Here is a 14,749-nt window from a genome sequence, read left to right as displayed (position 1 = left end):
TGACATTAATCTGCATTTTTTCTGTCTGCCACAGGATGGAGGTACTGGTGTGAGATACATAAACAGTGCTGCATGGTCACGCACTTTAAAAACAGAAGTTCCAATTTAGTGATTTATAGTAGTAGTTCTGTTGATGTTGATTTTGCACTGGCCTTGATGGAGTAATCTTCTCATAGTATCTGTGGGGTGTTTAGTTTAAAGCAACATTTGGTTGTCTTTTTTCTTTTTCCTCCACAAAAGGCAAGAATACCCTTACCAGGTAATCAGGCAAATATGCAGGACTATCCTTACCAGATAATCAGGGCTATCAATGCAGTGAAATACCAATGTTTGTATTTTGGAAGACATTCAAGAGGATTTGCTTAGCTTACATTGACTTTAATGGGAATTTAAGTGGTACTTAAATGTGCATGGCTTGGGCTTAGGTACAGCTTCTGTAAAAGCAGGGAATTTGCACCCATTCAAGAAGTTAAAGAGAGCACATCCTAGATCCTGCTCTCAGCAGGAGTCTGTGCATCCTGGGAAGGATGTGGTAGGATCCAAATGAGTTGATCCTTGTGTTGTATGCTAGAACCTTGCATCCACTCTCTCCTCTTTCCTCCATCTTGACCGTTCTGGGTCCTGATCCAGAAGGTGTCAAGCCCACATGTGCAGAATTCCCAGTGCTTTCAATGAACTCTGGATCAGGCGCATATGCAAAGGCAGAGATGGATTTCCCTATGATAGTTTTTCTAGTGCCGCTCAGAAATCTCCCGGTAAGAGATGAATTTATTTTGTTATGGTGAGAGCTGCTCTGTTATACTTGTAATCATAATGTAGTAACAAGACATTTGTAACAGGACTGCTAAGGGCTGAGATACATCCAGGAAGGGAGAAACACATGTTTCTTGTGGCTGTTGCTCCGAGGACAAGAGTTCCTTTGCTGATGTCAGTGTGATTACAGCTGCACTGTTGTCAAGTTTCTCTGATTGAATATTTGCTGGATGAAGCAATACTCTTGCTCCTCTCCATAGATCCACCTGCTTTGTGAATCAAGCATGCTACTTGTCTAATTCCTTGTGCTTAGGTCCTTGTATCCCCTGCAAAATCCTCATTTGAAGAACTGTTCAACTCTGTGATACTCCAAATCTATCAGTCCAGCACCTACCTATACATTTGATTTGTTTGATTAGAGTTTAAAAGCTTGTATTTAGAGGCTGTCTCTCAATAGGTGCCTTCAAAAGGCGTTTTAAAAATTATACTTCTATATAAAATGCTACATGTATGTAAAATGTACATTAAAATGCCTTCAAAGTTAGTGAGCTGACGTGCTGCCTGAGCAGCAGCACGTAACCACGCGTGTGTGTCTGCACCCACGTCCTGATGTAATAGCTTCTCCAAATGTTGAAGTTTTTCCTCACAAGACTTCTTCCAGCAATGCTGCGCTCCATGCTCCAGGGTTCTGCTCCTGTGTTTTTTTCATGAGAACAAAGATTAGCCCTTCATGGTCCTAAACTCAATGCATGTGCATGACTTAAAGGCATTACCTACCAATAAATAGGAGATTAGCTGCGGCTTGTGTATTTCCTGATCAGTTCAGGTTTTTTCAGATGGCTCGTTGTTATCCCGTTTCCTTTAACGATGGGACACTTTAATGAGTTTGCCATCTGACATACATCTGCTTCCTGTTAAACAATACCTTCATTCTTCTACAACTGCTAAACTCATCTTTTAGCCTACAAGATTTTTATCTGTGCCTTGCAAGCAGCATGTACAAATCAGTGTCAGCATATTCATTTTCTTGTTGGGGACTTTTCTGGGCATGTTGTTTTCAAGGATGAATGGCAAAACAGGCGTCTCCTTCAGTGCTTCTTTGTTGGAATATGGGCGAACATGGATATTATTTGTCTAATTAGGGGCTGATTGGTCCAGCTTGTGCATAAAGTCCAGTAAGATCAACTTTTGTGGCTAACATACCATTCCTAATAGTTATTCTGTCCCCTGGCAAAGGGTCTGGTGCAAAAGGAGGGGTGGGGGTGAGATTTTGAAGGCTGTTAATACTGTTTCTTTGAAGAAAGAGCCGTTAATAGCTCAATGATGGTCTGTCTCACGCGTGGGCAAAGTTAAGGCTCTGTGATCATCAGGCTCTCTTAAATCAATCCAGCCTGCTTTGAGTTTGTGCATCTGCCTCAGTGCTTCTATTTTGCCTATGTTTTGGGAACACACAGTCATGCCGGAGCTGTGACTGTGTCTTTCCCCCTCACTGCTCAACATTGCCCCTCCAGAAAAACTTGTTTCTTTTCTTTTTTTTCTTCTAATAAAACCTTTTTCTAGAGGAGAGAAACCTGGATAGAATTTTCCTTGTATTTGTCTGTCTCTACACAGCCTTCGTGTGCTGCTTTTATAACAATCATGCCGTGCTTTCTACAAGCCTGTTGCATGTGCTGTTCTGCCACACAGGTCCAAAGGACATCTGTGAGAATGGTTTGTAACCAAATTAAGCAACCCCGTGGAGCACATAATATTTTGTCTCTGAAAGGAATTTACTTCCATTCACGTGTGCCAGGTGACCAGTGGAAATACTCTGGGTTTAGAGCTGGGGAAACAGGGGAAGCAAGGTGCAAATGTCTATTTGAGGATCAGTGAATCAGAATAACAAGCATTATTTGCGAATTCTTTGTTTCTCCCTCCTTACAGGTTGTAGTTGTTTCCCAGCTCACACAGGGTTAATGTTACTTGCTTAGAAATGAGGGAATTGCTGATTACTTCAGGTAGCTGCTGGTGCATGATCTGAAGCTTTTGTTTTAATGATGCTCTTGGTACTAGGTTTCTGCTACCTTAAATGCCGTTCCTTTTCCTCTGGCAGTGCTGCAGAGCCAAGGTTCAACACTGAAGAGCTGTGCAAAGTTGTTTGTTGCAAATGCAACTTGATGGTTTAGCTGTGCTGACCCAACTTCCCAGGGGCTTCCACCCCTCTTTGGCTTCATGCAGTCTTACAGGAAGGTGCTGTATGTGAACTTGGTCTTTCACTGTGTCCCTCAAGGAATGGAGCCAAGAGAAGATCTCTGGTCATTGCTGTACCAGTGTTGTCATACTTGCCTGAAGAGGTTTGTTTCTAGTTACATCAGTGTTTATTAACAAAGCCCTCCATCATTTATTTAACATATAAAGTTGTTTGTACTTTCACCACACTCACACCTTCCATCTCTTAGAACACAGCTGATGGCTTCAACAATCTTTGATCCATGTTAAGATTACAAATTACCTTTGTTAGGTTCCTTGTGGAATCTGCAGTTTATCAAGGAGGTCCTGGGATGCAGTATTCATTGAAGCTGTACAACAAAATAAGTCTACTTTGTCAGCTTTGGGGCATATAATCGATGATGGTGGTACTGAGCTCCTCTACATCTTCATTGTCAGTCAGAACTGCAGAAAGGTACAGGTCTTCCTAACAGTGCCGATTGCTGTGACCTCTGACATGACCAGGGAGAGGTTTACCTCATTTCACGCTGTCTGTTCAAATCCTGCCATAGGGAAAGTATATTTATAGCTGGAACACCAGTTTATTATAATCCAGATGTACTGGGCAAGTGTGTAAAGAGTTTTAGGACAAGGCACTGAATCAGATTTACTGTGATTATTAATGGAAATGTTTTGGTGCTAACTGCAGTGTGCAGGCAGGGTTGTTTTATTCTACTGTAACATGAACCTATTTGAGAGAACCATCTTCTTATAAAGAAGCTGATTTTTAAAAAAAGTAATGTGAAAGGGACTACAGTAAAGGGAAGATAGTTTTCCTGAAATTTGTGGTTTATGTATCCTTGGAAAACAGTATGTTCTTTGATACTCAGAAGTGGGTTATTAGATTATTTTTTTTTGTAATTGTAATGGAGAAGACACAGTTTGGCATCTGCAGCTCAATCTCTGTGACGGAGTGCTCCTTATAAATACAGGCTTCAACATAACAGTGTCTCTGTGAGCCTTGTCAAAGAAAATGCAACTGATAGGTTAGGTGCAAGCTTGAGAACCACTCCATGACTGCAGTTCAAGAACTGATGTTCTTGTCATTAGCCTTTGTGATACTCGTACTCTCAAAATTCTCTTCCTAGCTGTTGGCTTTCCTCCCGTTGCTGTTAATTTAGGGAGCAGTGGAGGAATGGGGAGAGCTGTTCCTGGGATGGAGGCACAGTTCCAGGGGCACAGATTGCTCTTACAAGGTGCGCCTGTTCCTCCTCTTACTGTTTATGCCTGTCTCTCCTGCAGTATTTACTCTAGCATTTGTAAAAACAGATAGCTGTTTTGGAGAGCAAAGCCTGCTGAACTGGAGACAGGGAAAACCTGAATAAACAAACATGTGCCACAGATTAGTAAGAACATCTGTAGGTTTTATATTGTTTTGAGAACACATACCACATAGCTTTTTCATTTCTTATGCTTTTCTAGTTTCTCCCTTTCTTTCTGTCTCTCTTCTTCTTTTTAAATATATTGCTAATAAAGATTGGAGGTAGAAAGCACAGCTGGACTCTGCATGACATGCCACTGTTTAATTTCTAGCTTGGAGGATGAGAAGAAGAGTAGTTTTATTGTATCCTAGAAGAGAATAAAGCCACATGCAAATTCCAGCCATGGACATCTGTTTCCTCTTTGTGTGAAAGAATTCTCATATTTGGAAGGGAATCCCAGTTCTGAAGGGGCTGATGAGTTGGTTTGGTTGGGGTTTTTTTCCTTTTGGTTCTCCTTCCCCCTCTTTGCTACTCCTTCAGCATCCTCTTCTTGCTCCCTGGCTGCTGCGTTTCCTTCGAGACAATGTCAGCTTGCAGTTTAGCATCAGATACTGAATGGGTGAATTTTGAGTTACATTAAAATGTGTTGTAGCTACAATGAGTATTACTAAGCTCTGCTGTAAATTGCTTTTACTTAATTAAAAAGTACGTGATTGTAGGACTTTTGTTCTGTCATCCATCTTCAGGTTGGTGTTTTCATAGAGTGAGATGTGCATGTCTGTTGCTCTGGCTATGAAGTGAGACCCGTGGTGGAAGTAGCTTATTAAAATGAATCTTTAAAATTCCTGTATCAGGGGAATTGAGCCGATCTGTAGAAATAAGAACCTGCAACATTCATTACATTAAGTTAGGCATCAGGTGCTGGGGACTACAGGGACCACAGTAAATGAGAATGTCACTAACCTAGAAAACGTTTCAAAAAAACAACAATTTACAGCACTCTGGGGGCTTTAAACTTCTTTCTTTTTTTGGTGTAAGAGTTGACTGTGTTGAACAAACAGCACAGTTATATAACATTAGGCCAGACACGAGTACTGGTACTCTCTGTCTATTTTATATTAACATCGAATGAGAGGGTGGTGGAGCTCGCCAGGGTTTCATATTTGCTGGCACAGAGTTACCCACATGTGTGGACCACATTTTTATTGTTGTCTTAGCCTATTTCAGGCATAAATATCGCTGCCTGGCAGGGTGTGATTCTGTTCATTGCTGAAAAGCTTTCCTTTTACGAAGCAAAGTACGAAAAGGAATAAAATGCTGTAAATGTTCAAATTAAGAAGTGTCTCCAGCCTGCAAGATTTTGTCACCTCTGTCGTGGTAGAGGAATAAAGGGCAATTAGCCATCTAAAGGCTGTGTTGGATGAGCTACCCTTGCAGAGCTGTTTCATTTTTGCATATATTAATCCTGCCTTTGGGCGTAGGTTGCTTAGTCTGGTCTCTCAGGGAAACAAGGTTTATGCAAACGGGTTGTATGTACACATGAATGCATGGCAGTCTGTGCAGCCCTTGGACACGCTGGCCACAGAAATGGGGTGGAAAGGCAGAAGCTGCAAAGAGAAATAGAAGTTCCTCCTAGTTTCTTTGAGAGGAGAATGTGAGAGGAGAATAAAGACGATAAAGGGGTTTGGGAAAGGCTTGCAGTTGGAACTGAACTTTCAACAGGGGCTGTGGAATGTTGAGGGGAAATGTGATGGAGTTCCCTGTCTCGAGAAGATCGATGAGCACCAGCTTGGAAATTATTTGGCTTCAGTGAATCTGATGACAAAACCTGGAGGAAGCCAGATTCCCTTCCATTCCAGTACCCATGAAATTGCTTGTGTGGGTTTTGCTTTTAAGTCAGGATGTTGTCAAACAGGCTACAAAGGACAACTGTAAAAAATGGAGGACATCTCCTTAGTATCATCTTAGTGCAGGCGAAGGTACTGCTCTGTGTGTTTTCGTTGGCGGAGCTTCCCAGTTTGTTTGCTTTTTTCAAGCTTTCAAACTCGATCAGTTTGTGCTATAGGGATGTTTAGGTCCGTATCCTGCAGGCATCCTAGAGAGGAGGGAGCCCAGTGGCTGTGCAGATCCCACTGTCATACATCTATACTATTCCCAGGCATTTTGGAAGCCTGTGCATAGCAGCAGCTCATGGGGCACACGGGGAAAAGTGAAACAGATAATCCCCGTCCAGGTCAGGTCCCTGCTGCGCAGGACATGGAAAGCAAACACCAGGAACGCCGAAAATCAAACAGCGGTCGTGAACAAATTTCCTCTCTGATTGAAATGCTTCGAGCTGGGAGATAAAAAGGGGTTTATGTCAAAAGCTTCCCTTGTTGTCTTGTTAACAGCTGCAGAATTTTACCACTCCTTCATGAGCATAGGAAAGCGAAACTTGGAGGCTGTGTTTGAAAGCTTGTTTTGTTTGGTGTACAGCTGGATACAGAGCGTTTCCTTTCCTCTCTTTTAACAAATTTGAAGCAAATGTAGTGGGTATTGTTTCCCTTTTCCCTGTGTTTTGGCCTAGATAATAGATTATGCTGCTTTTCATTTTACATCGCAAAGAAATCATGCCATTTAACTCCAATTCAACAGTGATGCAGCAGCATGTGGATATATATATATCTTCTCATAAATATATTACCACACATTACTGTCAAATAGCTGGGCTTTTTCACCCAGTATTAAAAGGGAAATTTAATTGCTACAGTAGAGTTTCAAGGCCCTGATAAATAAGAGCCATGTCTGACCTTTATTGTGGGGCTTGAAGCTGCCACCAGGGATATTGCTCATTGCTCAAGATGACAAACTTCCTCTGAGATTTCAGTTTGTCAGCTCAATGTACAGCAGTGACATTGATTTCTTCTCACTGCCATTTCCTGCCTGAATAGATAACAAATGTTCTGTGGCAGGTGCCTGTCAAGCTTCGTTTTGCCTGGCAGTTTAACCTAATAGACTCATTTATTAATCATTAGTTGCAACACAGTGAGGCGGACAGGACTCTTTAGCTCTTGTGATGTTTAATGGATGTACCATTGTAGATTCCTTTGTGTAGTGTGAATTTGGGTTTAATAAGCAGTTCATCTCTCTGTAGTGAATGTTTTTAACCTGACATTACTCACAAAGATCAAAGATTTATGTATTAGTTAAATGTGACCCATGTTGAGCATCTACTACATGGCAAAAGGTGCGTAAGTGCTCTCAGACTGATAAAATGATGCACGAACTGCAAATCAGCCTAAGGGGGAAACTGACCCAACATGCATCGTGTTTGGGGAAGAAAGTTAAAAGTAGGAGAAGAAAATAGATACTTGGAAGAAGATTTGAAACTGGGGCTTGACTGGCTGTCGAAGTGGAGAAGTTAACTGCAGATGCATTTAGGAAGGGGCAAAGCAGACCTGCACATACATCTGTAGGGCAACTCTAGCACCATACTGTTTTTCTATCTTGAAATAGATTGTTGGGCTGGAGATGGCAGGGGTGGCACCAGAGGAGGATATTGGACATGGCTTGTCATAGTGGTGATGGAGGAGGAAGATACAGAAGAACTTAGTGGAGAGAATGGAGGAGGGAGGAAGAAATTATAAGGGAAGGTATAATCTTGGAAAGCGATGTGTCTTGTTGCAAAGGATCACTCTGTTATGGTGAAAACTGACTTACTACATATGTTCACCCTGCATAGCCTACAGAGCTGACAGCGATGTGTGTTTGCTTTTTTCCCCCCATGTGTCAAGAGTTGGTTAAGAGTGTTAAGCCAGTCATGAGGTGTTTATCAGGGCAAAATCTACAAAGTAGGCACAGGCACTGCTGAGGACACATGGCAATAAGAATGAGCCTAGGAAAAGATACAGGCTGTTGCTGGACAGAAGAACTTCTCATTATCTGTGGGGAAACGAGAACCACCGAGCTTCTCCTTTGAGTTTTAGTTGACTGTGGTAGCTCTTCACATCCTGCTTTTAACTCTCAAGGGGGCTTTTTAATATGAGATTACTGGGAGAAAGTTTCTGCAGCTGATGCTCAACTGCAAAGCATTGGTTGGAGCACAACCGTTTTCAGCTCAGCCTTTGTGAGAGTGTCTAGTGCTGAAGATGTATTTTTGCCAAGCTGTGACCGTGGTCTTGGGAGCGTGTTTCTTGGACCATCCCTATGGCTTCCTTGGCTAAGCGTCAAACCAAGAAGGTACCTGCACTAGATCATGCTGCTTATTGCTCTTGTAGGCCACCCTGGTAACAATACATTAACCTCTCAGCAGGGAATGTGATAAACAAAGTAAAACTGCTTTAGTGAAACCAGTCATTTAATGGCAGCATACATAAAGTGTCCGTAAAGATTTGTAAATGTAACAAGCTGCAGTTCTCTGAGCTAACAATAACTGTTCTTAATTTAGCCAGTGGAGGAACATGCCAACCTCATTTGCTTTTGTAACATTATGTTATTTTTTCTTTTCCCACCTCTCCAGATTCCTTTCTCTCTGGTACAATTTCCCCTCTGGGAGTCCTTAAAGGTAAGTCCTCTTTAATGAGAGAAATAAAAGTTACACATTTTGCAAAGGCTTTCCATGGTAACTTATCTAACTTGGTTATCCCAATTATGGGCACCTCCAAGAATCAGTATGTACTAACCTACCTATGCCAGAATGACTGAAAAACAACAGGGAATATCTAACCATTGATGTGTAGCATGCAGTCTAAATTTTACTCCTCAACATACCAGAAATCTAATCTTTTTTTTTTTTTTTTTTAGTGTTTTATTCTTCAAAGTAATTAGGAAATTGCAATTGATACAGAGAAAACTGATGGTGCTTTGCAGACACAGAGAGACTATGTCACTGACAGGCTATTGGCTGCATATACTTAATTTAAAGGTCATTTAAAGAAGCTGTCAATAGATGATATTCTAATAGCGCAGTGTTTCAGAATGATGCGATGTGTCCTCCCAGCAGCTGGTTGCTCTATTTATCATGGACAGAGTCAGGGTCTAGATTGTTGAGCACAGGGTTGGATTTGAAGACGTGGCATTTCTTCATCCTCTGTTTTTGCTTTAACTCACTGCAGAAGGTTCTTCAGGTGCTTTGAGATCTGGATTGGAAACATGGACAATTATTGCAGGTCACTAAAGGCATTGTAGCAAAATAAAATACTTGTAGGAGAGGACCTAAAAATAACTTTCTTCATGTTAAGGGTACTGGACTTGTGAGCAAGCTGGCCACTGACGCCCAAGCTGGGCAGTGGTGTTGGAAGGGTGGGATCCTGTGATGATCTTCCTTGTCCCTTGCTGCTTCCATTTAGTTAGGAGGACTTACATTATCCTTGGGACAATAGCTTGTCCTCTCACTGTAAGTCGCTTGGGCTGTTCTGAGGGGACAAACCCACAGTGTGAATATTGCATCTGGAGACTTCAATGAGTCAGATACAAAGGGGAGTCCATAGGCAGAAGGAGCATGAAATCATACAAGAGCTTTCACAGAAGTGAGCTGTGTTCATAGAGGATTCTGTAGGTTCTTCATGAGCTCAGCCTGATGTGGTGTCTGTGTATTGTCCCATTGCACAGGGCAGTTTTGGCTGCCTTATTAGGAATCTCTTTCCCTGCCAGTGTGCAGGAATGGCTTTGTGTAAACTCTTCAGCAGGGATGCTGGCCTGACCTGCTAATTGTTAGTGCAGCAGCAGTGTTTGGGAGCAAGAGGTGGCAGTGCTTAAAGAGAAAAAGTGCCGTGTTCTTGCCAAAGCCACATAAACCAGCAACATTGTGTAGTTGTTTGCAGACCGTAAAGTTGGTTTAACTAATGTCCACGTAGCTGTGACAATAAAATGTATTGTTTAGATTGCAGGCTTTAAAGAAGACAGTTTGAATTTAGCTGGCTACAGGAGTGAGTCACTTAGGATGAGACATCATGTTTAATCTAAAGAGCTCAGTGCAGATCTGAAGAGAAACAAAACCAGGTCAGTTTGTTCCACAAACCCATCGCAATATATCCTGACTGAGGAACCAAGAGCAGATAACTGCGAAGATCAGTCTTACGTGCTCCAGTCACCTTGGCTCAGCACATGGAGAGAGCTCGAGGTTTGTCACATCAAAGCCAGGCAATGAAAGCAGGATATGTTTTGTTTATCTAAATAGAGCTCTTAAAAATTGCCCTGACAGTACAACAAAGGGCAAAACCCATTATGATCCAGCAGACTGGATGTGGCCAAGTAGCATCAATAGGAGTAATATGCAGGCTAGGGCTACTCATGGCTGCAGGAAGGGAGCATGAAGAGATGGCAGTTAAGAAGAGGTAGGAGTCCCACGGACTGAACATGGAAAAGTTATTGAGATGATGTCTGAGGATTTTACACTGTGTTAATGGGGTTACTTGAGAAAGGAAATGCTGGAGCAGTTGTGTGTGATGTGTGTGGATCATCTCACAGAGCAGATCAGAACAAGTGCCGTGGCTCTGTCATTTTTAAAACCATTAGTACTAAGTTACATAAGCTGATGGAAGATAGACTCAGTCTTATAATTCCCTGAACAAGCTAATCACTATAAAAATCAGGAAAAATATTTTTCCATTGTAAAGGACAGTTAGTACGTGGAAGAAGAAGAAAGTTTCCTTTTTCTTTCCATACATGTTGGCTGCAGCCAACAGAAGGTTGTTAAGCTTAAAGAGGCTTAATAAAGGCTTGATGTAGGTATCAAATCAGGTGTTTCTCTATCCCATTTTTTCTGTCTGCTTTGTTCCAAGCTGTTCTGGTTATTCATTAGGCTTTCAGCAGATTTTAGCCACAAAGTTTACGTGCACAGTTTTGCTCTGTCTGTGAATGTAGACCAGCTGTAAGAGTAAACTTACATATCGTGCACTAAAATAGGTTGAAGAAGAGAGCATTGTATGAATGATTGACCTATATGGTTACGTATGCTAAGGGGGCTGGCAAAGAGGGTATTGCAGTGATTAGCAAGAAACAGATACTGCTTCAAATATAAGCCGTCCTGCCAGTTACTCAGGTGAACACACAATTTAGAAGCAGTTAATAGGCTTCTTTCTTAGTTCACAATGAATTAAGAAACAACAGGGAAGAAATAATGGCATAGATAGCACCCACTACTCTAATGCATGCTTCATGTCCTTTCTTTTCCTAATTTTTCATTTTTCTATATTTTAGATTATTGATATAAATCAGAGGGGGGAAGGAAACTGCTATGTTGTACTGAATTTCAGGACAGATATTGTAATTCTGTGCTAGGCTGAGTTAGTGTTGCTCTTCTCTTGTCTTTTTAGCCCAAGCCTTACAGCAAAACCAAGTTTGAATTCATCTTAGAGTTCAGGAAAAGAAGGGGCATTTCAAACCTCATTCACTCTTCGCTACACCAGCCCTTGGAGGAGCACCATGGCTAATGACTACAGGGGCTGTTTGATCAGATTTAGGTTCTTTTAGGGCTAATGCTTCTGATTCAATCTAAAAGCCAGCTGGCCATGAAGAAAGGCAGCAGAACACAGATGTGGTGTGCTTCTCAAATGCCTGCAAAGCACACTGCCTTCCATATTAGTTCAAGTTTTGCAATAATGTTGTAAGACACAGTCCCCTTGTATTCTGCCCTGGAATTTCCAGGGTGCCTCTGTAATTTGCTTTGGAAATACTGTATGTGTGTTCTTCATTGTGGGAATTTCATATTGCAGGCTGTATATTGGCATGAAATTGTTGTGGGTTACAGAGAGTCTAGCACAGCTCTCCTGCTTTCACCCTGCTGCCCTGTGTGTGTACTCTCCACTATGGTGACTGTAGAGCTGTGGAGCTCATCCCTTCTCTGTTATCTTCTTTTCTGTTCAGGCATTTATTCAGCACTCGTGATCATCATATCATAATACATACCAACCATAAGTGATTTATCATCTGTTTCATGTTGTGCTTTAATACATGTTTTTTCTCTTTTAGACCTGAGAAAAAGCTTTGATTTCTGCTGTGGAAATAGCACAGAAATACAGGGCATCAGGGGTTCTTTTTCAACAAAATAGTACTTAACCCCCTCTTCCCTCAAAATCAAGAACCTCTGGTTAGGTTTAAGTCCAGAAACATCTTGTCAAAAATGCCTACTTCTTATGGCTGAGTGGGAATGGTCAGCTCCCTCGGAGAACAGAGCTGTGTGTAAGGTAAACCCGTCCCAGGTGAAAAAAGACTCAGGCCTCCTGGGTTTTATATTTCTGCATGTTGGCTGCGCTTCAGAGCCTCTGAGAGTTACTCAAATGCAGCTGTACATGGAGAATGGTCTTTTTATAGACCAAATGTATTGTATGTCTGGAGAAAAGGCTTTGGTAGCCAGTGAGGAGGGAAGGAGCAGGTGGGATAGGAGGACATAGATCTCAAATGAGTAGACTTGAAAAACAAGGGGGTTTTTTGTTAGTTGGTTGTTTTTTAAAGGAAAACAAACCTACTATCCTGGGAACCTTTTATTTTTCATTAGACATGTCTGATTCTGAGATGGGACACTTGGGTGGTGCTGAGACTGTGTAACATCAGGGTCAGGCTGACTTCTCCTGCAGACTGTGTGTGCCCGTGAGTCCTGGGAGGGCTGGCACAGACTGTGCTACTTTGCTGGCCCAGGACCTGCAAGGAAAGATAAAAACCTTGGACTAGCCATGCTCAGGGTGATGGTCTGGCTCTTCTGGTACTATGTGGGGCCAGGATTTCCTTCTTTGTCTTGGTGCTGGGCAAAACGTAAAGCTCAAAGACTTTCTGCAGCTATAGTGAGCCCATGTGGTTTTCTGTCACTGGCTTTAGCAATTAGATAATTTTCTCAAATCTGTGAATCTCACAAATTACCAATTGTTTTACAAGGAAATACTTGGTTGGACCTTGAGGGGTAACAGCCAGAGACAGGGAGCTTATATACAATGGGATTTTGTAGTGACTATGGTGGCATGTGGTAGTGCTGTAAGGTGCTGAACAAGCAGAGACATGCTTCGGTGGCTTCAGGAGAGTGCACACAGGCATGTTTCCACCCTGTGAAATAAACTGGGCATTGTAGTTAAGACAATGGGGAGAGTCCAGTGGTTCCTGTGTGAGGCTGGGCAGTATCAGAAGGTTGGTTGGGTCAGAACAGAAGTTCCCTGTGTTCCTAAACTGGTTTCTGCCTACACAGTGGAGAGCAGGCTTGGGATTGGTCTTATGTTTCCTTAGGTCCCTTGTTTTCCATCCAGGTTCAGTTGTCACCCCAGGAATGAGGCACTTGTATTGAGAGGAACAGAGCTTAGGAAATCTGCTGTCGGACTGATCTGGGTGAAGACATTGGCATGTGTACTCATTTGCTTGGTTGTCTTGGTTCCTCTCCGCAGAGAGCTCAATTTTGAGGGGCTGGTATAGGCAGTAGAGGGTGTGAACGGGTCTGGTTCGAAGTGGACTTAGCCTTGCTTGTGGTTGTCAGTGCAGACATACCTTTGAGATGTATTTTGAAGCATGCTGTGCAAAGACTGCTTGGTGGGTTTCTGTGGAGAGTGAAGACTCTAATCTTGGTTGGAGCCCATTGCACCTGAGTTTTAAAGTTATTAAGAATGAAAAGTTTACAGGATGCTTCTGCCCGGGCAGCTGGGGCTCTTGGCAGTAATATGTGTTTATAACTCTGCCATTGAAACAATAAACCACATGCTATTTCCCTCCTAAAATTTACAATCAAATCTGTTGCTGTTTAACAGGAGAAGTAGAAAAGAGAGGAATGTGGCCAAACTGGGCCTAAAGTGGCTCTTTCCCTCTGCTATAGGTAGGTGACAGCTTTCCTTTTTTCCTGGAGAAGCAGTCTAGTATTTCCTTCTGCTGCGCTCAGCTATGTGTAAGTCAAGAGTAAATGAAACCCAGGCCCAGCTTTAAACCCATTTCCTTGCAGGCAGTGTAGTAAGTGTTCTACCATACCTCACTCCCTCTTTGAGTAACGAGCGGACTGATTTAGGGATTAAGTCCTAATGGTTAAATAACGCTAACGTGTCTGCCATTCGCTTAGGTGCTCTATCAGGAAAACACATTTCCAGGCGTGATGTAACTTGTGGCCAGCGTGGCCTGTGCATGCCATTAGCATAACGGCTGCATTTTCCTCACAAAAGAACAATGTCCCCAACAGCTGTTCAGCAAACAGCCCTCGCTTTATTAGTGCCACAATAAGTGTCATTCACACAGCCTTGAAGCGCAGTCGAAGGAATGCTGTACGCCATCTGCACCGAAGAGCAAGAAAACAAATGCAATCCTTACTTACAGCACTGCAGGCACGTTTGAGAAAGTCAGATGGGCTTGGCTCATCAATGCAGCATTTAAAACGGCAGAAGTAAACCAGACTCACACAGTCTTGGAGATACAGAGCCAGATTGTGATGGTCTTGGTCATGCCTAGACCACAAGTGGTTCTCTAGAAGCTGCTGAGGTTGCCAATGACATCTGGGGATGTTTGGTACAATATAGAAGTAATCAGTGTGAAGGGCTCACTGTTTGATTCGGACATTGATTTGCTTCTTGCTGAAGAACCTTAAAAAGCTTGTGATCCTTCCATGT

General features: G+C 42.4%; 1 protein-coding gene across 6 annotated transcripts in view; it reads left to right on the top strand.

Annotated features, from left to right (window-relative positions):
- SLC25A26 (solute carrier family 25 member 26) overlaps positions 1–14,749 on the top strand; it is an 83,369-nt gene that overhangs the window by 50,415 nt on the left and 18,205 nt on the right. For 4 of the 6 annotated variants that reach the window (XM_065687808.1, XM_065687811.1, XM_065687809.1 and 1 more), the window contains exon 6: positions 8,701–8,745. The exons of the other annotated variants lie outside the window; for them this stretch is intronic. In XM_065687808.1, the coding sequence (XP_065543880.1) occupies positions 8,701–8,745 (45 nt within the window). The remainder of the gene's footprint in view (positions 1–8,700; positions 8,746–14,749) is intronic. 6 annotated transcript variants of the gene reach the window in all.

The sequence above is a fragment of the Lathamus discolor genome, chromosome 7 (genome assembly GCF_037157495.1).
Source record: "Lathamus discolor isolate bLatDis1 chromosome 7, bLatDis1.hap1, whole genome shotgun sequence".
Lineage (NCBI taxonomy): Eukaryota > Metazoa > Chordata > Aves > Psittaciformes > Psittacidae > Lathamus > Lathamus discolor.
This window is presented reverse-complemented; position numbering and strand designations above follow the sequence as displayed.